This window comes from Haliotis cracherodii, unplaced genomic scaffold (assembly GCF_022045235.1).
Source record: "Haliotis cracherodii isolate W230 unplaced genomic scaffold, xgHalCrac1.p SCAF_17, whole genome shotgun sequence".
NCBI lineage: Eukaryota > Metazoa > Mollusca > Gastropoda > Lepetellida > Haliotidae > Haliotis > Haliotis cracherodii.
This window is the reverse complement of record NW_027266272.1, coordinates 13,862,567-13,888,964: the sequence shown is the minus strand read 5'-3', so window position 1 is coordinate 13,888,964 and position 26,398 is coordinate 13,862,567. Positions and strand designations below refer to the sequence as shown.

The 26,398-nt window shown below is 44.0% G+C and overlaps 1 protein-coding gene across 1 annotated transcript in view; it reads right to left on the bottom strand.

Annotated features, from left to right (window-relative positions):
- Positions 1-26,398, bottom strand: part of LOC139464907 (transformation/transcription domain-associated protein-like) — an 83,651-nt gene that overhangs the window by 35,553 nt on the left and 21,700 nt on the right. Inside the window, exons 21-49 of the mRNA XM_071246498.1 lie at positions 26,119-26,213; positions 25,510-25,675; positions 24,221-24,387; positions 23,802-23,891; positions 22,937-23,047; positions 22,426-22,515; positions 21,690-21,841; positions 20,612-20,712; positions 19,754-20,025; positions 18,908-18,993; positions 18,228-18,339; positions 17,164-17,349; positions 14,538-14,687; positions 13,985-14,071; positions 13,237-13,333; positions 12,632-12,753; positions 11,647-11,817; positions 9,751-9,822; positions 8,973-9,092; positions 8,162-8,281; positions 7,411-7,503; positions 6,829-6,954; positions 6,069-6,128; positions 5,429-5,496; positions 3,907-4,018; positions 2,917-3,006; positions 1,951-2,198; positions 1,123-1,276; positions 286-393 (exon numbers count right to left, since the gene is read on the bottom strand). Coding sequence (XP_071102599.1) covers positions 286-393; positions 1,123-1,276; positions 1,951-2,198; positions 2,917-3,006; positions 3,907-4,018; positions 5,429-5,496; positions 6,069-6,128; positions 6,829-6,954; positions 7,411-7,503; positions 8,162-8,281; positions 8,973-9,092; positions 9,751-9,822; positions 11,647-11,817; positions 12,632-12,753; positions 13,237-13,333; positions 13,985-14,071; positions 14,538-14,687; positions 17,164-17,349; positions 18,228-18,339; positions 18,908-18,993; positions 19,754-20,025; positions 20,612-20,712; positions 21,690-21,841; positions 22,426-22,515; positions 22,937-23,047; positions 23,802-23,891; positions 24,221-24,387; positions 25,510-25,675; positions 26,119-26,213 — 3,626 coding nt within the window. The remainder of the gene's footprint in view (positions 1-285; positions 394-1,122; positions 1,277-1,950; positions 2,199-2,916; positions 3,007-3,906; positions 4,019-5,428; positions 5,497-6,068; positions 6,129-6,828; positions 6,955-7,410; positions 7,504-8,161; positions 8,282-8,972; positions 9,093-9,750; positions 9,823-11,646; positions 11,818-12,631; positions 12,754-13,236; positions 13,334-13,984; positions 14,072-14,537; positions 14,688-17,163; positions 17,350-18,227; positions 18,340-18,907; positions 18,994-19,753; positions 20,026-20,611; positions 20,713-21,689; positions 21,842-22,425; positions 22,516-22,936; positions 23,048-23,801; positions 23,892-24,220; positions 24,388-25,509; positions 25,676-26,118; positions 26,214-26,398) is intronic.

The following is a 26,398-nucleotide window of genomic DNA, read 5'->3' as shown; positions in this document are numbered from 1 at the left end:
TACTACAGACATCACAGACAGTGCATGTTCACTCGCTGTCCTTCACCAAGGTCAAGGGACAAACCTCAATCAGCCCTCCAAGCCAAAAACAATCAAATTTTAATTTCTTCTTCCCTCAGCACTCCAAAACAGATCTTGAAACAAGTTCCCATTACTTCACATAGATTGACATGATGATGATTTACGAAATATCTAGCTTGGATTTGAAAGGTATTCTTGATGACAGATCCCACCTAGATGATGGTGTGATACACTGTCCATGACGTCTGTAGGGCAACAACTCACGTTTCCATCTTCCATCCTGCCTGGCATCGCAGGCGTGAGGATCTCTAGGGCTTGCCGCACAACGCTCCGAGCCTCCACAGCATGGGCCTTCAGCAGACTGTGGAACACCTGCACACAACACACAAGATGCTTTAGGACCTGGATCAGTACCTAAGAGTGAGTGAGTGAGTGGGTGAGTGAGTGAGTGAGTGAGTGGGTGGGTGGGTTTTGAGTGAGTGAGTGAGTGAGTGAGTGAGTGGGTGGGTGGGTTTTGGGTGAGTGAGTGAGTGAGTGAGTGAGTGGGTGGGTTTTGGGTGAGTGAGTGAGTGAGTGAGTGAGTGAGTGGGTGGGTGGGTTTTGGGTGAGTGAGTGAGTGAGTGAGTGAGTGAGTGAGTGAGTATAGTTCAACGATGATTTTGGCAATATTCCAGCAATATGATGGAAGGGGACACCAGAAATGGGCTTCACACATTGTACCCATGTGGGAATCAAACCAGGGCCTTCGGCGTGACGAGCGAACGCTTTAACCACAAGCCTACCCCACCGCCCCCAGTACCTAAGAAAGGCGTGGTGGTATCACCCATGGTGGCAACTGTGTAACATCGGCATAATCAGACCCTGCCTGACAACTATTTTCAGTTACATTAGTCCAGTTGATTCACATGAAAAGTTTTAAGCATTAACAGCGATTAAGGAGAATGAATGTTGCCTAACGCCTCCTCATGCAAACTAGTGACTGAAAAAATGATCAATGAGGTCATCTCCAGCCACATGTTTGACTGTCATCAGAATGCATCGTCCTGGAGCTACAGAAGCCCTGCACGTCCAGTGAGCCGTGAGACCGGAGAAGGCACCCACCTGCAACACAATCCTCTTGTGGATGGCAAACTTGGCAATGATGTGGGCCAGCAGAAGGTGGCCATGGTACTTGGTGGCCGGGTCCACGCAGTTCTTGGACAGCAGGCAGGGCCACGCAAAGGTCATCAACCGCCGCAGCTTGTTGCCTTGTTTCCTGCAAATATAAATGGCAAATGTTGGCTGTCAACTCGGACTCGCATGAAACATCAAAATGATGTCCAGGAAAACTGGAAACATATACCACTCCACTTTTGGTAAGGATAGTTTTATCTCTCCATGACCCAAAACTGACCTTCATATTTCATGTGTAATGAATATCAACATAGAAAGGATAATCCCTATCAAAAGTTGAGTAGTATTTATAAAGAATAACTTACATACACTCAATGCAGCATTTATCAAAAAAAGAATTCCCTGAAAACCCAATACCAGCCATGTTTGTTTGTTTGTTGTTTAACGCCGCACTCAGCAATATTCCAGCTATATGACGGCGGTCTGACATGCATCAACCAAGTCAGCGAGCCTGACCGCCAGTTAGTCGCCTCTTACGACAAGCATAGTCGCCTTTTACCCCAAGCACAGGTTGCTGAAGACCTATTCTACCCAGGTCACAGGTCTCCAGCCATGTGAAGGGGACACCAGAACGGGCTTCGAACATTGTACCCATGTGGAAAACTGAACCCGGGTCTTTGGTGTGACAAGCCAAAGCTGTAACCACAAAGACTATCCCCATGATTTTACATATTCGTTTTAACAATGAAATGTTGCCAGTTTGTATCCACTTTAACCTACAAACTTCCTAAACGGCTACACCTGCACGTGTCTTACTTGTTTGCAGCATCGTGGATGTGGGGCGAAGCTTGCTCCACCAGCAGTGACGAAAACTGCAGTAGTAAAATCCGCACAGCGTCCGATGTGCCAAACGGGTTCTCTGGATCGATGATGCGGGTGATGAAGATGCTGATGACGTTGTCCTCGTTGTCCTGGTCGGGGGCAGGGTGACCCCCAATGAGGAGATCCCCCTCTCCTCGTTCGAACGAGGTCTGGAAACATGGGATGAGGACGTGTTGCAGAATCTGAAACAGATTTTATTACAATTAGATAACCATGTAAAGATAACACCATTCTGAAACAAAATTTATTGATGAGTAGTTAATTACATCTTTCTGCATCAGCTCTTCTATTGTCATTGTGTGGTAATATGTTATACGCTGCACTTAGCAATATTGACAGGAGCCTGTACATTTTTTAAGTCTAGACCAGACAAACCTGTGATTGATATTATGAACAACGCCCCACTCTGTTCCTACTTCTCACTACATATATGTCTTTGCTAACAAATGCCATAAAACACTCCATGCACATCCTGGAAATCAAACATTAAAGCTTGATTTGAATTAATAAATCAATTTCATTTGTTCTTAATACTCTTGAAATACTAAATTTTGCTCATGTTGGATGTAACTGCTAAATATGTCATGTACATCGGCCATGGATTTTAATGATGTTTATCTCTAACCAATGTTTCATTTGCTAGGAATGTTTTCTTGCCACAGATGCTTTGCTTAAATTGGCTATTCAGAGTTGCCTCCCTTTGACATGCCAAGGACCTATGTGAGTTCGAATCCCAGTTCTCCCAATTATGTTTCTGGGTTTGTCAGCACCATACCCGCGCTCTTTGATTTCACTAAAGTGGCAAACTTCTGAGACCTGCATGACTTCAGGCTTTCCTCCTGAATTGGAAAAATGCTTCACTCACTCACTCATTCTACAGATGCTCGGACACATGCTTACCTTTGCTTTCAGTTCCTGTGGCCAGTTCTGGTCATGGAAGACATCAACAAACTTGAAGAAAGCTTTCCTCTTCCACTCAATGTCATACAGCTGAAACAGAGGCTAACATCTGTTACCATGCCACAGTGACCTCCTACAATCTGCTTGACTTGACATAGACTAGGTGTTATATTAGGGTTTACGGATCTGCTCAACCATGGCATGTTTAAAGCTTCTTTTATTACCGCTACACCAGATAATCATGCTAATCACAGCAGGGTTGTACTGGACGCAAAGAATTTAGACCTATATGCATACAATCTCATTCTTACTTCTGCTAAAAACAAAGGTCTGAGGACATCCCATTGCGGGTCACGCCAGAATGACCTTTCATCAGAGTGTTGCTTACCAGATCAGGAAAGTGACAGTTGGGATGTGTTTTCCAATCATGCAACCTCGAAAAGGTTGACATGGGGTATTCCGAAAGACATCAAAATCATTGTCTGTCTCTTGCTTCAATACACATTTAAATGGAAGAGACTTTGCCTAGCCCGTGGGAGGTACTACCATACAATCTATTAGACATTCAAGAATGTTCTTTTGTTCAGTTTTCAAATTTTAAATTGAGAACTTTGTCAAAATATTTACAAAGTATAATCTGGAATTGAAGCTGACAGTTTGAAACTAGTGTTTGAAACTGTATAGCTCAAGAAAGCTGCTTCTTGTTAGTCCATCCATTGGTTGGACAAAGTTCATGAAAGGTCGTTTTGATGTGACCAATAATGGGATGTCTTCAGATCTTTCTTTAGCTGTATCGAGATCTAAGATCTGATGTTAATGATATTAATGCACATACAAATCGTGAACAGACAAAAATGTACACTGTTTGAATAAAACAATATTAAACTAAATTGTAGATTGCATGTTACAAGGAACTGACATTTTTATTCTGGTTAGAAATTCATTCAATGTTCAGAGTGTCAAAGGTTGTTTTTCTTAAGTCGAACTTACTGTTGCCACAGTGTCATCCAGGAACTCCTTGACAAACTGGAATTGTGGGATGTATCTGTGAGTGAAGCATCGCAGGATGTGGAAGAGGAGGTCGATCTCATTCGTGTGATGCCTGAGGGATGAAGAGCATCACCAGTCATGTAAACAACTTCGGGCTAGTAACCATCAGCATTACATCTCAGTACGAAAACATACAAACATTTTAACTTCTTTGAGTGGCATTTAGAAGTTGGAATGGTAACTAAGACAACATTGTTATGGATGAGCAACTTCTTTATTACAATTGGGCAACGTTTCTGTGTAGATTCTAACACCGTTATCAAGCAAATGATCGTGACCCTTATCATTTGCTTGATAATGGTGTTAGAATCTACACCGAAATGTTGCCCAATTGTAATAAAGAAGTTGCTCATCCACAACAATGTTGTCTTAGATACAAACTTTTGTTTGTTTCAAGCATATTTTATCCTATTGATAGCGGGGGCACGGGTGGCCCAGTCGTCTAAGGCGCCGCGATTCGCTGTGCAGAGTTGCACGCCAGAAACCTATGATTGTGGGTTCGAATCCCGGTTCGCCACCATTATGTTTCTAGGTTTGTCAGCACCATACCCGTGCTCGTGGGTTTCACCGAAGTGGTAAACGTCTGAGGTGGTGAGGTGAAATGGGGTTTAACGTCGCGTCCAAGATTATCGCACTTATATAGCGACGTTGGTAAACGTCTGAGACCTGCATCACTTGGGGCTTTCCTCCCACATTAAGCTGACACGCCGCGATATAACTGTAATACTGTTAAAAGCGGCGTTAAACCCAACTCACTCAATTCCTATTGATAGCAAGAATACAAAAACACTGTAAGTCTGGTGTGTTGCTTTAAATGCACCAACTACATCTCAACAAGATGCCATTTCAAATAAATAAGAGTTTGTGACTGTGTATATGAGCACAAATAATTGGAAATGACTTGAAGATTCATAGAAACAAACATGTATTGACTAGATTTTTAACATGTTTGTTTGTTTGTTGTTTAATGCTGCACTCAGCAATGTTCCAGCAATATGATGGCAGTCTGTAAATAATCGAGTCTGGACCGGACAATCCAGTGATTGACATCATGTACATCAATCAACGCAATTGGGATTGATGACATGCATCAACCAAGTCAAATAGCCGGACCACTCCTTCCGGTTAGTCGCCTCTTACGACCTATTCTACACCGGATCTACACAGGTCAGATTTTCAAATTGGGTAACATTTCTGTCAAGCTTGCCCATATGTCTAGATTTTCAACAAGACATGGCAAGCTTGACCGAAATGTCATTCACCCAATTTACAAGTCACTGGCATTTGACTAGCAGGCAGGCAGCTATTTCAAACACTGGGTACAACATACACTTTGTCCAAAGGCCCGGATTCCATTCCCCACATGGATCCCCACAATTCTGGTCTCACTCACTCACTCCATATCATTTACTTGAGGTTAGCATTATTACTGAGTAGGTTCCCACGGCAACCAGTGACTCACTTGAAGTAGTTGAGGAGACATCGCACCAACAGCGCAGGCTCCTTCCAATGGACGAAGTCCAGGGAGTCCTTGAGCAAACATACAAAGTACACATCAACACTTGAAAGAGAATATACGTTAGCAACTGTTAGCACTAATACAGCAGTCAGCCTGAAGAGAAACATTTGAGCCTGGGTCTGGTAAACCAGTGGTTGATAGCTTGAGGCACGCAATCACCAAGGTAACACACTGCAGGTGAGCTGAAGTGGAATTAATGTTTAAGATTATAGCACTTAAATAGCCTTGTGCATGCACCTGTACTGGTCCAGACCAATGCCAGACCAATGATGATTTTATAGAGCTCGCCCACAGGAATACCATACCACAGTTTTAATGGACACAGTACACTGACTCCTAGCCAAAGAGTCCTCATTTTATCCCCTTGTTGCCAAGGGCAAGGTAGGGTAACAATAAGTACTATCTCCTTTTGATATGACGCGGAAGTGGATCGAGGTACCAACATTCCACTTTCCAGGCAGACGCTTTCGTGCTTAATTTCACACACTGGATGATGTGATGATGATATAGTGCCAGGTCCGCTGGAGCTGTTCACACTTCTACAGTAGACTCTACGCTTAGTTGGACATGTTCACGGACTCACCACTTTCTTGTGTCTCTCCTGGAAGCTGTCGGACACCCAGATCTTCAGCAGCTGGGTCACCTGGAGGAAGAAGGACATCATCATCTTCATTACACAGAACGAGCAGCATGACCACACGGTCGGCAAGTCACAGCAAACTCCCAGAACCACAAGTATGCACCAACTTTGATCATTATCTGGGATCATGCATGGGCTAAACACAGTTGCTGTGGTACCTAATAGGACCAGACAAACGCCGCACTTAGCAATATTCCAGTTTTATGACGGAGGTCTGTATATAATCGACTCTGGACCACACAAACGTCATACTAAGCAATATTCCAGCTATATGACGGAGGTCTGTAAATAATCGACTCTGGACCAGACAAACGCTGCACTTAGCAATATTTGGAGCTATATGCATGATATGACGGTGAACTGTAAATAATTGACTCTGGACCAGACAGTCCAGTGATTGACATCATAAGCATCGATCTACACAATTGGGATATGAAGACATGCATCAACCAAGTCAGCCAGCCTGACCACCTGATCCCGTTAGTCTCATGAGTTGCTGAAGACCAATTCTAATCCGGATCTTCACTATCATAATTCAGGCAGGACTAGTGATAGAAACCTTGTGGAGTGCCACTCTTACCATTAGGTAGATTGCAACTCTGTAGCACGTCAGTTTTGTTGAGTGGTGACAAAAAGTAACATCTATCCTTGCTGTAAACATCTAGGCCTCCCGTGCCCCTTTAAAGATCGTGAATGTACTCACCACCTGGGAGTGCTTGGGCAGCCATTCCTCGTGGAAGTGGACCAGGATGCTGATGAGGCGTATAGCCTGGTACTGCAGCTCGGACTTGGTGGTGGCGGCAGACGTCAGGGGTGACGCACTCTGGGTCTGTGGGGTGAAGTGAGTCAGGAGTTTCATAGCAATATTCAAGGACATGCAAGGATTTATCTAGATGTGAGCAGAGGCCGATCATTGTCACCAAGCAGCAAATGTCAGTGAAAACAAATTCTCCATTTGGAATAAAAGCAATTCTTTGGTCTTAGGACTCTATAATATTTTGCTGCCCCCCACCCCCCAAAACTTTGTCATGACTTCCCTCCCCACTATACTATATGACCTGCCCCTTAGATCTGGGCCCACTTGCACAAAGCGATCTTAGCACCAAGACTATCGTAAGCCTATGGTAAAGTGTGGGAGCAACACTCATCTTAGCGCTAAGATCGGTTTATGAAAGTGGGCCCAGATGTCTACATCTGGTCTTGGAGGAGGAGACAGGGTCGAGAGATAAGCAGTATGGTAGAGTATTCTGCAGATGTTCAGGACTAAAGGACAATGTCTGCCAACCTGTAACTGTCCAAATGCCATGTTGACGAGCCTCATTGGGTTGGACTGCAGAACATCTCTGAACGGCTGGCCATCTTTCTGTTTCAAAAGGTACTGAAAAAGCAAGAGTGAGTTATCGCTGATATCGCTGCAATGAAATTTCATCACAATGCTTTGCAGACCATTGTGACGTCACTGGTTACCATGATGTCACAATAAAATGACATCACTAATGGCTCTGCTACTGAAGATGTTAGCAGTACTTTTTACATTGAAGACACTGCTAATTATTGTTTACAAATTGAAAAAGTCGGAAGAATGATGTTGGATGATAAATAAAATTTCACCCTTGTGTCTTTTGATATCAAATATATCAACACTCGTTGATATAAGTGGCAAAACTCCTCGGCAAGCCCCGGAATTTTTCCACTTTTCTCAACTCATGTTGATATATTTGATATCAAAAGACACTCGGGTGAGATTCTCTATGTATCAACTAAGTCAGCGAGCCTGATCACCCAATCCCGTTAGTCGCCTCTTACGGCAAGCATAGTTGCCTTTTACGGCAAACATGGGTTGCTGAAGACCTATTCTACCCCGGATCAGATAATGGTTAACTTTATCATGAACAGAATTTCTTTCAAACATTTTGATCAAACCGTTTGCATCTAAACATTACATATCCTTGTGTTTTGAAAGAGTTTCTATAGTGGAACACAGACTTCCTCCTGTTGTAGCCCCACAACCCTGTATCAACGCCTTGGTGCCTTACCTCCAGATAACGGTTCCACTGCTGATCCTTCAGGGTACTGTCTGTCAGGAACATATCGATCGTCTGCGGCGGGTAACGCAGCAGGAACTTCATCAGAGGTTCTCGGAAAGGACTCCCGGCCTGAAGAATATCACGCTCACAATCATCACCTAACCCTATTTCACAAATGTCAGCACAAACTGTTTTTGATGGTGTGCCTGTTTAATGCCACACTTTTCAATATCCTAGTCACACAAAGGCACCCTGCTAATAATCAAGCCTGGACCAGATGATCCAGTGATTCATATCATAAGCAATGATCTACGCTGTTCGGATACAATGGCATGCCAGGTAAATGAGTCTGACCACCCGGTCTCATTAGTAGCCTCCTAGACAAGCATGTGTACTGAAGACCAATTGTAACCCATATCTTCACGGCAGACTGATAAATTTCAGGAAGGACTTTTCCTTGTGGACTACCAGTTTTACCATCAACAGAATCCCTCAGAACAGTAGACACACCCAAGACTTGGCCCCATGGGCTGTAACTCAACAGCGTTTAATATCTTCACACCAACCACAACAGAATAAAGTGGACATGATAGGTGAAATACCTGCTTGACTGAGTGAGAGAAGTGTTGTTTCATACCACAGTGATAAATATTCCTGCTATATCACAGAGTCTGGACCAGGCATTTTTTTTTACCATCATGATGAGAAACAATCAGCCCAGATACTGAGCCGGATCACATGATCCTTCTTAGTGGCCTCTATGACAAGCATGAGGTCCCCAGGACCTATTCTACCCTGAATCTCAATAGGGGCAACCTACCTCAATGAGCAGCGCCCGCTCCCCCCGGAGAACCAGCAGAGTGAGCTGCTCTATCATGTTCTTGCTGGCTGCCGGGATCAGGTGGAACAGATTCACGATGGCTGCACATGTCTTCAGGTCCTGAGTGAGAGGAAGGAGACGGTTTAACACATAATCTGCAATGTCGTGGCAGGCAGACAGTAAATCCTACTGGCCAGAAGATATCATATTTTGAATCAGGGGGAATTGTACAAAGCGATCTTAGCGCTAAGGTGATCATAACTCCCATACCCTAACATAGACTTACGACAGTCGTAGTGCTAAGGTGATCGTAACTCCCATACCCTAACATAGACTTACGACAGTCGTAGTGCTAAGGTGATCGTAACTCCCATACCCTAACATAGACTTACGAAAGTCGTAGCGCTAAGGTGATCATAACTCCCATACCTCAACATAGACTTACGACAGTTGTAGCGCTAAGGTGATCGTAACTCCCATACCCTAACATAGACTTACGACAGTCGTAGTGCTAAGGTGATCATAACTCCCATACCTCAACATAGACTTACGACAGTCGTAGTGCTAAGGTGATCGTAACTCCCATACCTTAACATAGACTTACGACAGTCGTAGTGCTAAGGTGATCATAACTCCAATACCCTAACATAGACTTACGACAGTTGTAGTGCTAAGGTTGCTTTGAACAATGGCACCCAGAGCATTTTCTTTCACATGAGGAGCCAAACCTCTAACCACAATGCTCCTCCTCTGCCACTAATGATGCAGGAGAACTGACCTGTCCAGTGGAGGGCTTCTGACCACTCTTCTGAGCCACAGCGATCACCTCCAGCAGTTTCTTCAGGTGGACCTGCAAAACACATCACATTATTCTCACATAAGTCCTGCAGAAGATGCTGAAGATCTTCAACACCACTCAGTCCCCTTGGTGACAAACTACGCTAAAACATGGTCACAATGAACGCTAACAGACTGTTCAAATCTGTTTGTTATATTGGTTATTCGCAAACCTTGTCTGCCATTTAACAATTTCCCACAAAAATAAAATATTTCACATCCTAGTATGGAAAAACATGGATTGAATACGTTATTTTCACCACTGTTATTGAATTAACTGTACATAATGGTTGTTGTCGATTTAGTACTTAAATTCATATTGTGACACAAGCATACAACATGTATAACAATGTAGGGTATCGTAGCTCAAGAATAGGACAAGGTCGGGAATCATGGCTCAAGAATTGGACAAGGTAGGGTATCATGACACAAGTCTGTAACAAGGTAGGGTATCATGACACAAGTTTGTAACAAGGTAGTGTATCATGACACAAGTCTGTAACAAGGTAGGGTATCATGAAACAAGTCTGTAACAAGGTAGTGTATCATGACACAAGCCTGTAACAAGGTAGGGTATCATGACACAAGAATTGGACAAGGTAGGGTATCATGACACAAGTCTGTAACAAGGTAGGGTATCATGACACAAGCCTGTAACAAGGTAGGGTATCATGACACAAGAATTGGACAAGGTAGGGTATCAGGACACAAGTCTGTAACAAGGTAGTGTATCATGACACAAGTCTGTAACAAGGTAGGGTATCATGACACAAGTCTGTAACAAGGTAGGGTATCATGACACAAGCCTGTAACAAGGTAGGGTATCGTGACTCAAGCCTGTAACAAGGTAGGGTATCATAACACAAGCCTGTAACAAGGTAGGGTATAATGACACAAGTCTCTAACAAGGTAGGGTATCGTGACACAAGTTTGTAACAAGGTAGGGTATCATGACACAAGTCTGTAACAAGGTAGGGTATCATGACACAAGTCTGTAACAAGGTAGGGTATCGTGACACAAGTCTGTAACAAGGTAAGGTATCATGACACAAGTCTGTAACAAGGTAGTGTATCATGACACAAGTCTGTAACAAGGTAGGGTATCATAACACAAGTCTGTAACAAGGTAGGGTATCATAACACAAGTCTGTAACAAGGTAGGGTATCGTGACACAAGCCTGTAACAAGGTAGGGTATCGTGACACAAGTCTGTAACAAGGTAGGGTATCATGACACAAGTCTGTAACAAGGTAGGGTATCATAACACAAGCCTGTAACAAGGTAGGGTATCATGACACAAGTCTGTAACAAGGTAGGGTATTGTGACACAAGTCTGTAACAAGGTAGTGTATCATGACACAAGTCTGTAACAGGGTAGGGTATCGTGACACAAGCCTGTAACAAGGTAGTGTATCATGACACAAGTCTGTAACAGGGTAGGGTATCGTGACACAAGCCTGTAACAGGGTAGGGTATCGTGACACAAGCCTGTAACAAGGTAGTGTATCATGACACAAGTCTGTAACAGGGTAGGGTATCGTGACACAAGCCTGTAACAGGGTAGGGTATCGTGACACAAGCCTGTAACAGGGTAGGGTATCGTGACACAAGCCTGTAACAAGGTAGGGTATCATGACACAAGTCTGTAACAAGGTAGGGTATTGTGACACAAGTCTGTAACAAGGTAGTGTATCATGACACAAGTCTGTAACAGGGTAGGGTATCATGACACAAGTCTGTAACAAGGTAGTGTATCATGACACAAGTCTGTAACAAGGTAGGGTATGCTGACAGCCCTCAGGGATGAACACTTACATGGGACAGTATGGGAACTTACATGCAGCTGTTCACACAGCTTCTCGTTGAAGACGTTGGGGAAGAGCTGGATGAGGCTGGACAGGATCTGGATGATGTTGAGGGTGAGACTGCGGAAGTCCCCCAACTTCAGCAGCAGGGGGCGGATTGCGGTGTGCACCGTGTCGGTCTCCACCTGACATCCGCCGATAAACTACAGCAAACAAATTAATTGTATGAATCAACTGGATTTAGATTACTAAACCGACAAATAGGAGACTTGAATTAGGACTTGAAAGATGGACGCAACTTGCCACAAGCCCAAGTCAGTACGTGTTACGTTAAAAGTGTCACGATCACTGTCAGGGCAAGTAAATGTTTTAGTTTCATTGGCATTTCTGTAACTATCAATGAGCGAGTGGGTGCATTGGGTTTAATGAGACTTTTAACAGTATTCCAGTTAAATCACAGCATGTCGACTTAATGGAATGAGTGAGTGAGTTGGGTTTAACGCCGCTTTCAACAGTGTCAGCTTAATGTGGGAGGAAAGCCCGAAGTGATGCAGGTCTCAGACGTTTACCACTTAGGTGAAACCCACGAGCACGGGTATGGTGCTGACAAACCTAGAAACATAATCGGGGCGAGCCGGGATTCGAACCCACAATCATAGTTTTCTAGTGTGCCCAAGGGACGCAACTCTGCACAGCGAATTGCGGCGCCTTAGACGACTGAGCCACCTGTGCCCCCTCGACTTAACGGAGGAAAGCCTGAAGTGATGCAGATCTTAGACTATACCATTTCCTTGACACCCACAAGCACAGGTATGGTGCTGACAAACCTAGAAACATAATCAGGTCGAAACTTGGATTTGAACCCAATCATAGGTTTCTGGCATGCCCAATGGACGCAACTCTGCACAGCAAATCACGGCACCTTGGGCAACTAGGCCATCAGTGCCCTTTGTAGCTATCAATCAATGTATTAGATCAGACAGTGTAACCATGGTAACGGCTGTGTGAGCCCTGTACCTTCTTCATGCAGTCATGGGCAGCTTCCTGCAGCTCGCTGTTGGTGCTGTTGAGAGCCTTGTACAGGATCGCGAAGATCTTGTCTCGCCTGCTTGGGATGTAGTGACAGGCCGCAAGTGCTCCTGGTAAGAAATAATCACATCATTATGCCTGATCATTTAATGTCACATTCAGCACAATTCGAGCCATATCATGGCAGTCTGTGGTGATGTGTAGAAAAGCAACATCCGAGTCCTGTTACACACATCCCTTGAATACTGGTGAATTTGTCATTTCTCAATAATACAACGGTATTAGGATTTTGCACATCTCATCGAGGTCCTAATCCTGAGCAGCATCATATCCAACACTCTGGGTCCTCCACAGCCAGCAATATATCTGTGTCAGGCAGTCCTCTTGGGATCACTCATTTCTGTTTTTATAATTCCTTACTGTCATAAGTATTTACTTTAGAAAGACTTTTAGACCCATAATTTCACTTTAAACTATTCAGAATATTAATTCAATCATTTAAAAGAAATTGACCAACATATTGAACACATTAAATAACAAACATAAATCTGTTGCCTTGGTTACACTGATGCTAAAGTAGTTTTCCTACTTACTCAGGGCGCTTTTCTTCAGCGGTACAAGGTTCGTTACGTTCTTGTAACAGGGCAGTTTGACGAGGATAGCATCATCCGCCTCGCACAAGCTCTGCAGCTGAAACATGGAGAGGAGGATTTCCACAAATTGAAAGATATTTGTTCGCTTGCTGACTGACGATGCAGAAAACAAAAATTCTAGCTAGATCACAGCCTGTAGATAATGAGTGAGTGAGTATGGTTTTACGCTGCTTTTAGCAATATTCCAGCAACATCACTGCGTGGGACACCAGAAATGGGCTTCACACATTGTACCCATGTCGGGAATCGAACACGGGTCTTCAGCGTGACGAGCGAACGCTTTAACCACTAGGCTACCCGACCACTCCTGGAAATAATGGACCAGACATGTGCACACTAGTGATTGATCGAATCAGTAAGTGAGTGAGTGAGTATGGTTTTACGCCGCTTTTAGCAATATTCCAGCAATATCACTGCAGGAGACACCAGAAATGGGCTTCACACATTGCACCCATGTGGGGAATCGAACCCCGGGTCTTCAGTGTGATGAGCGAACGCTTTAACCACTAGGCTACCCGACCGCTCCTGGAAATAATGGACAAGACATGTGCACACTAGTGATTGATCGAATCAGTTGATCTATTGGGGTACAATGAGACAGAGTGAACCTGACTATCTGATCCACTAAGTTGACAAGGTTGTTTGGTCTATTCTAACCTGGAACCATGTACAGGATGCAGGTACTGACCTCACTGAAGAACACATTGTGTTCCTGTATATTGATGTCCATGGTGAACAGCCTTGGTTCCAGCGTCGTACAGAAGGTATTTCCCTCCTGAAACACACAGTAGTCAAACATACATCAAATTGACACAACAAGCGTTTCTAACCTGACCATGAGGGCTGTCTGAGCTATGAGGGGTTGAAGACGCAGCAGGTTTTTCTAAACTCACCCTGAGTCCTATCTGAGCTATGAGAGGCAGGTGACGCAGCAGGTGTTTCTAAACTCACCCTGAGTCCTATCTGATCTATTAGGGGCTGGTGACGCAGCAGGTGTTTCTTAACTCACCCTGAGTCCTATCTGATCTATTAGGGGCTGGTGACGCAGCAGGTGTTTCTAAACTCACCATGAGTCCTATCTGAGCTATTAGAGGCTGGTGACGCAGCAGATGATTCTAAACTCACCGTGAGTCCTATTTGAGCTATTTGAGGCAGGTGACGCAGCAGGTGTTTCTAAACTCACCGTGAGTCCTATCTCAGCTATAAGAGGCAGGTGACGTAGCAGGTGTTTCTAAACTCACCATGAGTCCTATCTGAGCTATTAGGGGCTGGTGACGCAGCAGGTGTTTCTTGGGAGGGATCATGTCTTGCAGCACTTCTCTGTGAGGCTCCATGATGTCTGTGATTGACCGACCCGTCGTCTTCGCCAGTGCTCCAAGAGAGTGCATAGCCTGTAAGGAAACAACAGTTACTCTTCCAACTGACCAGCTGTATTACACCAGGTTTGGACATCCACTGAGCACAGTGGTTTAAGTAGGCAGTGACTCCAAGCAAACAGGAATTGGTAAACAGTAAAACACCCAAATGTCATGAACTCAATATATCCCGGCCAGGAGTGAGAAAGGTCAGTAGTTTCATCCCCAGACAAAGCTGAAAGCGTGTACTTGTCTTTACCCAGCTTTACCCAGGTGTTTGGCATTAAGGGGATAAAAGACGGACTGGACGACTCGGAGTCAGTATACTCTATTGCCCAGTGTGTTATCTCACCATGCTATTGCGACCGCCTCTGAGGTCTAGTGGTAGAATGTCCACCTGGAGAGCGAATAGTTGGGGTTTCGTACCAAAAGACGTTAAAAAATGGTACTTGATGATACCCTGCCTGGCGCTTGGAATCAGTATACTGTGTCCGAGTCGGGTATCCATGTAAAACTGTGGCATGGTATCTCAGTGGGATAGCACTATAAAACAGACACTAACCCAGACTGGCACAAGTATTTACATCACTGTATAAGTGCAAAAATCTTGAATTCGAAATTAACCCCATTTCATCTCACCTAATCTCAATAAATTGTTGAAGACAGTTAAATGTACTGGTCCACAGGTCTGAAGTTATCCCTTTGATAACCTTCAACTACAGACAACATGATGCAGTTAAACCCTGGCAAATTGGGAAACCCTGGCCACCAAGAAACCCTGTCTTCTGGATGCTTACCATTGATAACATCAATCTGCGTTAAGGGACATTTATAGGTCCTATGATTTGTTAATCTGGGAATTTGTTAATCCAGACAATTTCAGTAGAAATGGCACTGTCTGGACCAATGGGGTTTCATCATGATTTTTTTTACAGGTTGTTAGTACTTCATTTAACTCTTTCAACACCGCAGGCCGGTTATCCGGCCAAGAAGCATCGAGTCCCCAGACACCGTAGGCCGGTTATCCGGCCAAGCCGTAGTCACATCAAAACAGTATATATTTTTATGGACCTACCAGTGATATCATTCATTTATTAAATCTATCACATTTCTCAATGTCTGAAATACGTATTCCATTTCAATTTATCATTTTTTATCGATAAATTAAAAAATTATTCACTATTTCCCTCGATGTTATTGAAAATAAAATTCTCGGACACACATTTCGACAACGGGTCCACATCGAACATGTCAAAGAGCAAAATAAAGACGTTTCAAACAAATCTTTAAATATATTATACAAAGTAATAAATGAAATCAACAAAAAAATATATAAAAGTAATCAAACTTACATCTAAGTTATTATTTCCATCTTTTCGTGAGATCGCGCATAATGTAAGTCAAATGACATCTCGGCTGTCGTCGCCTCGAATTCTCGGCTCGGACACGATGTTTAATGCAAAAATATATGCATGAAAAATCTTTGTCACAGCTCGTAACCTAGCACGATACATTCACGAAGTTCCATATTTTTAATATATATCGTAATTTCCTGCTTAAAACGTTCAGAAGATTACGATTTAACAAAAATCTTTCGCCAACTTGTGAAATTTATCAAACACGAGCTTGGGATCACAGCTGTCATCTGATTGGCTGCCTTAGGTCACGTGCTCAAAATAGACCAATCACGAAACTTGTTGCAGATTTCAGCAAGAAAGCGTCACTAGAAACCAATTTTAATCCAATGAAATCACTTGTTATAACTAAAAAAAAAACCAGGCGATGTTACGAGCATGTAGATGAAGGAATAAGCTTTCCAGCAATGTGTCATATGCCATTCTTCGACGAATGTGCTTTTCATACGAAGCCTCGAAAACGGGGGTATTTCTTCATGTTACTGAGCGGACAGCCGCTGTTATCGTGAAATGGGTGATGATATAGATACTGTTTATAATTCTTTTTAAAATGATTTTCAATCACGTAAACAATGAAAATAAAACAGAAATAGGTAAGTGCATTTTATGAAATCTTATATTTGCAGAAAATAGTCAAGTTTTTGCTTCCTTGGTCCTTAATCTGGACGTTAACAACGTGTTAGCTTACATTTTTTATTTACAACAAACTTAAATAACTTCTAAATGCATTATTTTAAATAATGTGAAAAACATAACTTTCATATTTATAAACCATAGGATCAGACCTTTCAAATGGTGTATAACATATAGTAGCAAATATATTTTACAAGCAGGTATTTTCTTTGATAAATGTTGGCTTCATCTATCACACAAGAGTCTCTGGGAACTCGGTGTCCCAGCAGTAAACACTTCTGGTTGACTGGTGTTGAAAGAGTTAAACAAGGTTTTACAAAATGTCAAAACTGAAATAACAGCATTTGTGTGTATGAATTGGGCAGTGTCTTTAATATTCCTAAATAATGCAGTCTGAAGATTGACAACAACAGAACTGTTGAAGACAGAGATTGTTTGAAGACAAAGGGAAGGGGTTTACCCACCTGTTCTCTAACCAGCGTGTTGGGCGATGTCACCTGTCGCACCAGCTCATGAGTAACTTCATGGAAGGACTTCTTTTGGGCAGCAATCAGCTCATCGGTTTTCTGGTCAGGCTCGATATCCTTTGCACAGAGGATCAACATCTTCTCCAGGTTCGACTTGGCTCTGTCTACAGCTCCCGAAGACACCTGAGGCATGATGGGAGATGGTAAATACAAGGGAGATAACCAGGACCAGTGTCACCCAGAGTGAGTGAGTGAGTTAGGTTTAACGCCGCTTTTAACAGTATTCCAGTTATATCACGGTGTCTTAATGTGGGAGGAAAGCCCGAAGTGATGCAGGTGATCAGACGTTTACCACTTTCGTGAAACCCACGAGCATGGGTATGGTGCAGACAAACCTAGAAACATAATTGGGGTGAGCCGGGATTCGAACCCAGAATCATAGGTTTCTGGTGTGCCAAAAGGACGCAACTCTGCATAGCGAATCGCTGCACCTTAGACGACTTGGCCACCTGTGCCCCCATGTCACCCAGAAGAAATCTAGGTTCAGTGACATGGGTTTAATGCCACTTAGAACAGTCTGTCAGCAATATCATGGCAAGTAACCTAAGTGTTGAAGAAAAACCCAAAGTGATTTATGGCCGACGATGTTTATAACTTTATAAATATTTATCAGCAGTGGTATAACGGGCTGACGCATGACGCTACAACACAGAACTTCAGCTATGTTTACATGTGTTAGCACTTGTGGAATGTTTCGAGTCACCTGATGATACATAAAGCCGCTTTGAACACTATTCCACATATATCACGCCATGTCAGCTAGTGTGGGTAAATCCCAAAGTGACGAAGGTCTTAAACCTCGTTCACTATGTGAAACCCAAGTGCACATAATCATAGAGCAAATTTGGATTTGAAACCACAATCACAGGTTTCTGGTACGCCTAAGGGAAGCAACTCTGCACAGCAAATTGTGGCAGCTTCAAGGTATTGGTCACAGACAGTGGTGAGGGATGATAACAGCCGCTCCACTCCAACTCCAGGCCAACTCCAGGCCAACTCACCTCCCCCGTGAGATCCATCATGACAAACAGTAGGGCCTTGAGGAACAGGAACTGGTGCTCCAGCACCCATCTCAGTGCCATGGAGTCGCACAGGAACTTGATGGCCAGGCAGCTAGGCAACAGACAACATGGCAAGGCTAACTACAAACTCACTAGTGTGATAATGAAAGTTTATCAATTGCTTTTCAATATGCTAAAGAAAGGATTAGTTTCAGATGTTCAAGTGAGAGTGAGTGAGGGAGTATGGTTTTACGCCACATTTAGCAATATTCCAGCAATATCACGGCGGGGGACACCATAATCGGGCTCCACACATTGTACCCATGTTGGGAATCGAACCCGGGTCTTCAGCGTGAAGAACGAATGCTTTAACCACTAGGCTACCCGACCACTCATGTTCAAGTGAAGTTACATATGCTTATGTAATGTTGAATCACAACATAGGCACTATGTAGGCTAGACGGTTAGAGGAATGTCATCGTACGACAGAAGGTCATAAGATGCACAATAACAGCTTACACTTACAGATTGATTCTTGGGAATAAAAATTACCAATGACAAAACTATTTTTGTTTATTTCCATTGGATAATATGACATTACCAGATCTTGACTTACTGTACTTGTTTTCACGTGATCATGGTAAAATATCCCCTTGCTGAAATGTCCACATTCTACTCACCCTCCATATTTGGCATACCAGGCCCGGTCATAGCAGAGAGAACACATCCTGTCCACGAGGTACTCGAACAGGGGCAGGTGGCAGGCCTGGAAGAACAACCAGTGATTACTCTAATGAAGAGACCCGTGAAGATTCTGCAATCCGGGGTAGAATAGGTCTTCAGCAACCCATGCTTACCGTAAAAAGCAACTCTGCTTGTCGTAAAAGGTGACTAACGGGATCAGGTGGTTAGGCTCGCTGACTTGGTTGACGCATGTCATCGATCCCAATTGCGTGGAGCGATGCTCATGATATTAATCACTCGATTGTCTGGTCAAGACCCGATTATTTACAGACCGCCGTCATATAGCTTGAATATTGCTGAGTGCGGCATTAAACAACAAACCAACCACGAAGAACATTCCACTCCACACCATAGAGCAATGACACAGAGCCTGACCTACCAATCCATGTGTCCACCTCACCTGACAAGCATAAGTTATTATTCCAACAAGGGACCCGTTCCACAAAGCGATCTTAGCGCTACGACTACCGTAAGCCTATGGTAAAGTATCTGAGTTCCGATCGCCTTAGCGCTAAGATCGCTTTATGGAACGAGGCCCAGAATCCCAAAGGGGACATTCAACACTGAAACAACAACCCCCCAAAAAGCCATGGTGCATGTACCCCCTCACTGCTGTCAAGGATTGTGGAGGCGGTCTTAGCGCTACGACTACCGTAAGCCTATGGTAAAGTATGGGAGTGACAATCATCTTAGTGCTAAGATCGTTTAATGGAACGAGACACAGAATTCCAAAAGAGACCTTCAACAATGAAACAACCTCCACAAAGCCATGGTGCACGTACCCGTTCCTTGCTGCCGAGGATGGTGGTGGCGGTCTCCAGGATGAGCACGAGGGCGAGGTTCCCCGGCTTACACAGTTCCTTCTCCTCATGCCCCATGATGACGGCCAGCGCGTCGATGAGGATCTGGGTGTCCATCCCCTGCAGCTTGTTCTGCTTGTCGCCCACGGGGAAGGGCCCGCACTGCTGGGAGATGGCGATCATCGTGTAGTGCCGCACCATGCACGCCATGAAGGGGAGCGCAGTCTGTCGCAGCTCCTTGATGGCCGCTGCCACTGTAACCATGGTAACCACAGATTATAATTTGTGATAAAACAAAGGAATTCTTATGTAAATTAGGTAAAAAGTATCTCGTTCTATAACAATGCTCACTTAAATCTGTAGCTACTGGATTAGACTGAGTACAGAAGTCATTGTCTTTGTGTCATTGCATAAAATCCACAGACAGGATCAGGAAGAAGTTCATCAGGTTCCATTCACATGAAGTCGCTGATTTAAGTTAATATTGTCATTCCATCAGGGGAATATTCAACGAATGCACTTTGAATGTTTGACCAACCATACAGGTCCTGATAACTGAGCAAGTATGCTTGTCGTAAAAGGCGACTAATGGGATCGGGTGGTCAGGCTCGCTGACTTGGTTGATGCATGTCATCGATCCCAATTGTGTGGATCGATGCTCATGATATTGGTCCCTGGATTGTCTGGTCCAGTCTCAATTATTTACAGACCACCGTCATATAGCTGGAATATTGCTGAGTGCAGCGTTAAACAACAAACAAACCAAACCAAACCTGATAACCTGAAATATTAGCAATACTTATTGACAGGAGGTTGTAACATTGCACCCTGGGAACTCACCGAACATGCCAGTGAGTGCCTGCTCATGGACCTTCCTGGAGTGAGAGTCAGGGTTCTTGTACAGCGGCCCTGTGGTGGTGGATATCTCCTTCTCCGTGAAGCTGGAACACATCACACACATTTCTATGGCAGTCAACTTTTTGATCATCTTCCCAAGGCAAGGGGGTTAACTGACTATAAAAGTCTAGTTTCCACCCTTGACGAACTAGGCTAGAATTCCGGAGTTACATTTTGGATTGAGTGTTATAGATTGTGAAAAGATATTGATAGAATAGCTCTTTGATACTTACGAACAGCTATGTTTTCAGGAAGCTGAATTCTAGGTGAGGTGAAACTGGGTTTAACGTCGCGTCCAAGATAATTGCACTTATATAACGACGTGCATGCACGTGTCTGTGTGTGTGGCTGCTTGCACTAGTCCGGACTATAGTGCTAGCTCACTAACATGAATACCCCACTCAGACACAGTATACTGACTCCAAGCCAACCAGTCCTTGTTTTAGCCCCTTAATGCCGAGCACAGGGTAACAACAAGTACCATCTTTTAACGTCTTATGGTATGACGCGTCTGGGGATGGAACCCCAGACCTTCCGTTCTCCGGGCAGACACTCTACCACAAGACCACGGAGGCAATCCCTCAATCCAGGAGGCAAGGTTTCAACAAGGATGCTTCCTACATGGAAGGAGACAGTGCCATCTCTGGTGCCAGAATTCGTTGTGAAGAGTCGTATCCCTTAGTTGCTCAAGGATCTGCTCATTGTTATGATCCTGGTTTGTCAAAAGGATAAACTGAAACACCATGATATAACTGAAATAATGTTCAAAGTGGCGTTACACCCAACTTACACTCATACCCTCCTGTACTGCAACCAGACTGTGTACCTGATGTGGGAACCCATGAAGATCGCTGATGCATGTCATCGTATCCAAATTGCATGGATCGATGCTCGTGATATCAATCACTGGATTGTCTGGTCCAGACTCGATTATTTACATTTAGCTGGAATATTGCTGAGTGTGGCGTTAAACAAACAAACAAACAAACAAACAAACAAACAAACAAACAAACAAACAAACCTTGTGTGGGTGAAGAGGTGGGTGAGGGTCTGCTTGTCATCCTCCAGGTTCATGACAGACACCAGGAAACACTTGATCAACTCCCACGCCTGTTTGCGACTAAAAGCATCTGTTGAGCTGCTCTTCAGTGCTGTCAGAGCTGTATCTATAGCCTGTAACACAACGTACGTACATCACTGGGCTACACAGAAGCATCAACAACACATTTCATAACTTCAAATGTGAACGAAGATCTGTCTTGAAATCATAATGCATTATGACTTCCTTAAAAGAACAAACAAGAAACACACAAACATTAGCTACATTTGGAACATTTTTCTGGTTTGGGGAACCATCGTTTGAAATTAAGAGGTGTCCTGGATGCTTGAGATGTTCTCTGATAGCATTGGAATCTAGGAACTGGTCATTTATTAACATGATTACAGGGTGGTGTGGGTCTGTGTGTTTGGGAGGGGGTGGGGTGGTTGCATTACAAAATGATACATGTATCGGGGAGGGGGGATGATTAGATGGGGTGGGGTGGGGTGGGGTGGGGTGGGGCAGGATGGGGTGGGTGTGTGGGTGATTGAGCAAAATATAATAAAGTCCTGAGACCAACCCCACCACCCCACCCTTAATAAATCCCCTAGGGATCCCCGAACTTATATCACAAACACTGTGGATGGCTTATACAAGCAACAACATAACAGTGGGACATCGTCTGATGGTATCCCCTGACAGCACAACAATATGGTACCTTCTCGACAGGCAGCGTGATGGGCGTCTTGGTGTCCTGGAAGTGTATGTTGATACAGGGACCCACCGTCTCCTTGTCGTTGTACTGCAGCTGTAACCACAGAAAACAGGGATTGAGTGAGTATGGTTTTACGCCGCTTTTAGCAATAATCCAGCAATATCACGGCGAGGGACACCAGAAATGGGCTTCACACATTGTACCCAAGTCAGGAATCAAACTCGTGTCTTCGGCGTGACGAGCGAACGCTTTAACCACTAGGCTACCCGACTGCCCCCACACAGAAAACAACTACAGTGAAACAGACATCAACTACAATGAAACATGCATCTCTACAACATGTCACGCATGTCTGTTGCTTTACACTACCATTAGCAATATTTGGGCCGCATATAAATCTGGGTGAACAAACCAAACACAAGCCTACCTAGCTGTCCCAACTTACATAGTGAGATAAATGTTTGTTTATCATACTTCCTATCAACACAACATGTAACAATGTTGCACAACATACCCGCTGTGGTTCTCTCAGCATCTTTCTATTGCCGCCTCCGAACTTGCCGAGGACGCGGAACGCCACGTGAGCTATGTTGTCTTGAGGGTTGCGTAGAGTCCGCCACAGAGCCTGAATTCAGAATGTATCAAGAGATAAGTCAGTTTCCTGCTTTCGATAAATGAAAACAGACAGGGAGGGAACAATCCCCTTTAAACATTGTTCCACAAATATCACAGTATGTCAGTTAAATGTGGGAACAAAGACATAAATAACTTTACCCTTTTGGTCAAACCCTATGACATGGTTCTGACACACGAAGGATCTTAATCAGGGCAAGTCCTAGATTCACACCTATGAGTGAGTGAGTGAGTGAGTTGTGTTTAACGCCGCTTTTAACAGTATTCCAGTTATATCACGGCGTGTCAGCTTAATGTGGGATCACACCTATGATCAGAGGATCCGATCACAGCTAAGGGACACAACTCTGTATGTTAAGATATCGCTCCTTATACCACCGAGCAGCAATACTTGGAGCTACTCTTCAGAGTGAGTGAGTGAGTGAGTGAGTGAGTGAGTGAGTGAGCGAGCGAGCGAGGTGTTGTGCCATTTAGAACAGTATTTGTCATACGGCAGGTCAGCTTCTGGAAAGCTAGGTGTGATGGAGGTATTACACGTTTACAACTTTGGTCAAACCACAAGCACAAGTATAGTGCTGGGACAAAACAAGAAACAAAACAGGACAAATCTGGGATTCATACCCAAGTTCAAGGGTTTTTAACACGTCTAAGGGACACAACTCTGTACAGCTTACTGCTGTGCCTAGGACGTCTAGGCCACTTGTTACCTCCTTGATACAGTATTGATGAGGTGTCATGTCACATACCTGCATGAGTTCTGCTCGGACGGGCTGGATGTGATCGTACAGGAAGTCCGGTTGCAGGTTGTCAACACACAGCTCCAGAGTACGCAAACCCTACACAGAGATATAAGTTAAAATCAGATGAATTTCTCCAACTGAAAATATTATTGGCATTGATTTGTATCAAATATACTGATTTTGAAATTAATGTTTGCCGAGATGCATGTGGATAGAATATTGCCCCACTTCAAAATTACTGACGAGGGTCTGCAAGCTTACCTGACTGTGCGCTGACAGGGATAGAAATTAACACTAGCCCGCTAGCCTGGGGCTTGTACAAATTTCTGCAGACTAGTACAAATTCCCAAATTTTCCCATTGTTTTAACATTACAAGGATAATTTATCTTTACCCGGATTAGTAAAACGTTCGACTTTGGCTTACCTGACTGACGAGGGTCTGTGAGCCGTTGAGGGCAGACACCAGAGGGTCCATCAACATGGGCAGGTACGGCAGCAGGGAGGAGAGGCGGACCGGGACTGTGAGACACAGCTCCACAAACAGATCCTTCATGTGCTGCCGGTGAAGGCCACTCTGCAGGCTGTTCAAGCCTGGAAATGTACACAAAATGGTAGGAGTGAGTGAGTGAGTGAGTGAGTAAGTGAGTGAGTGAGTGGAGTGAGTGAGTGAGTGAGTGAGTGAGTGAGTGAGTGAGTGAGTGAGTGAGTGAGTATGGTAAGCAATATTCCAGCAACATCACGGTGGGGGACACCAGAAATGGGTTTCACACATTGTACCTATGTCGGGAATCGATCCGGGGTTTTCGGCGTGACGAACCACTAGGCTACCCGACCGCCCACAAAATGGTAGGAAGGAAGATTCCAAGATTTGGCATCGAAGCCAATGATTCAAAAGTATCTCTTCTATTATCAACAAATACCACAGTGGAAGATGACATAAGGAGGCTTATAATACATGCAGGGAATCACATGCCTTCAGGGATTTAACTGGACATGCTCAGAGGCTGATGTTCAACCCCAAGTCTGCAGGAATTGTCAGTCAAATTCCTAATTTGCAATTAATAACTTCAAATTCAAGTTAAAATTCATGTTATGGCTTTGTATGAGTTGTACTTCTCTGGTAGCAGGATCAGTGAGAGGAAGAAGCCTAATGCTAAGTCTTAAATTATCATACACAATGCAATGTTAGGGTGCAATGTTAAAATTGGACTCAGTTTAGGAAAATAACTACAAACAATCCCAATTTTGAAATATTCCTAATTTGCCTCCAAGGGCACCCAACATAAATCCCTGACCTTAATCTACCAATCAGAAACCACAATTCTATCCCGATCACTGACTTCCTCCTGCACCATGGCTTACCTTGAAGTTAAAATTCATGTTTTGGCTTTGTAGAGCTGACTGGAAGTTCAATAATGAGGTAGAAGCTTAATGATTACTTTTAAATTATTGCACACAATGCAATGTTGAAATTGCACTGAATTTAGGAAAATGACTTTAAAAAATCCCAATTTTGAAGTCTTTACCAACTTGCCTGCAACCCTCGATAAATCCCTAGCCTAAATCTAACAATCAGGAACCATGACTCTAATGCAGCTATTCTATATTCCAGGGATATTATGGTGAAAGATGCCAAAAAGAGGCTTTGAATACATGTGAGGAATTGACATGCTTCAATCAGAAACACAGACTTCCTCCTGCGCCATGGCTTACCTTGAAGGAGGTTGGGGAGCAAGGGAAGGAACTCTTGGTACAGCAGGTCGTGACTGCCGCCACCGATGGAGCGGAACAGCGCTCTCAGCAACAGGAAGTAGTTGTATGGCTCCTTGGCGCTCATGGCCAGTTCCATAGACTGGTTGACGATGGTGTGCAGATGAGGCTGGACAAGGAAGGGAAACACACATCAAGTGTCACATCCATCACTTCATAGCAACAAGCTTCAACATGTTAAACTGAAATGGGGTTTAACATTGCGTCCAAGATTATTTCACTTATATTGCGACATGCATGCACGTGTGAGAGAGAGTGTGGCTGCTTGTACTAGTCTGGGCTGATGCTGAGTTTGTGGTGTTAGCCCACTGAGATTCCATGCTGCAGTTTAACATGAATACCCCACTTAGACACAGTGTACTGACTCTGAGCGCTAGGCAGGGTAACAACAAGTACCATCATATAACGTCTTTCAGTATGACGCGGCTGGTCAAACCCTCGACTTTACACTCTCCAGGCAGACGCTCTACCACTAGATGATGATGGCAGTCACAATAACAAGGTGACACTGGGCAACAGAGGCTGGATGGATGAGGAAAAGAGATTTGATACCTTCAACATCTGTTCATTTTCTGCAGCAAACAGAGACACAGAGCCAAACACGAGCTTGAACAGTTTCAGGTACAGGTTGGAACGCTCCATGTTGGCTGAAATAAAATAATGTTGCTTGCATTACTTGCACGTCCGAACATCACAAATGAGTTACTGTCTCTTGGGTGAGAAAGTTGGGTTTTAATTGTCATGATTGTAGGGCTGGGATGAGTCAAAATTGACCACCCGGGTAGCCAACGCATTACCCGACCTTTCCCGGGTACCCGCTGTAGGTCCCAAG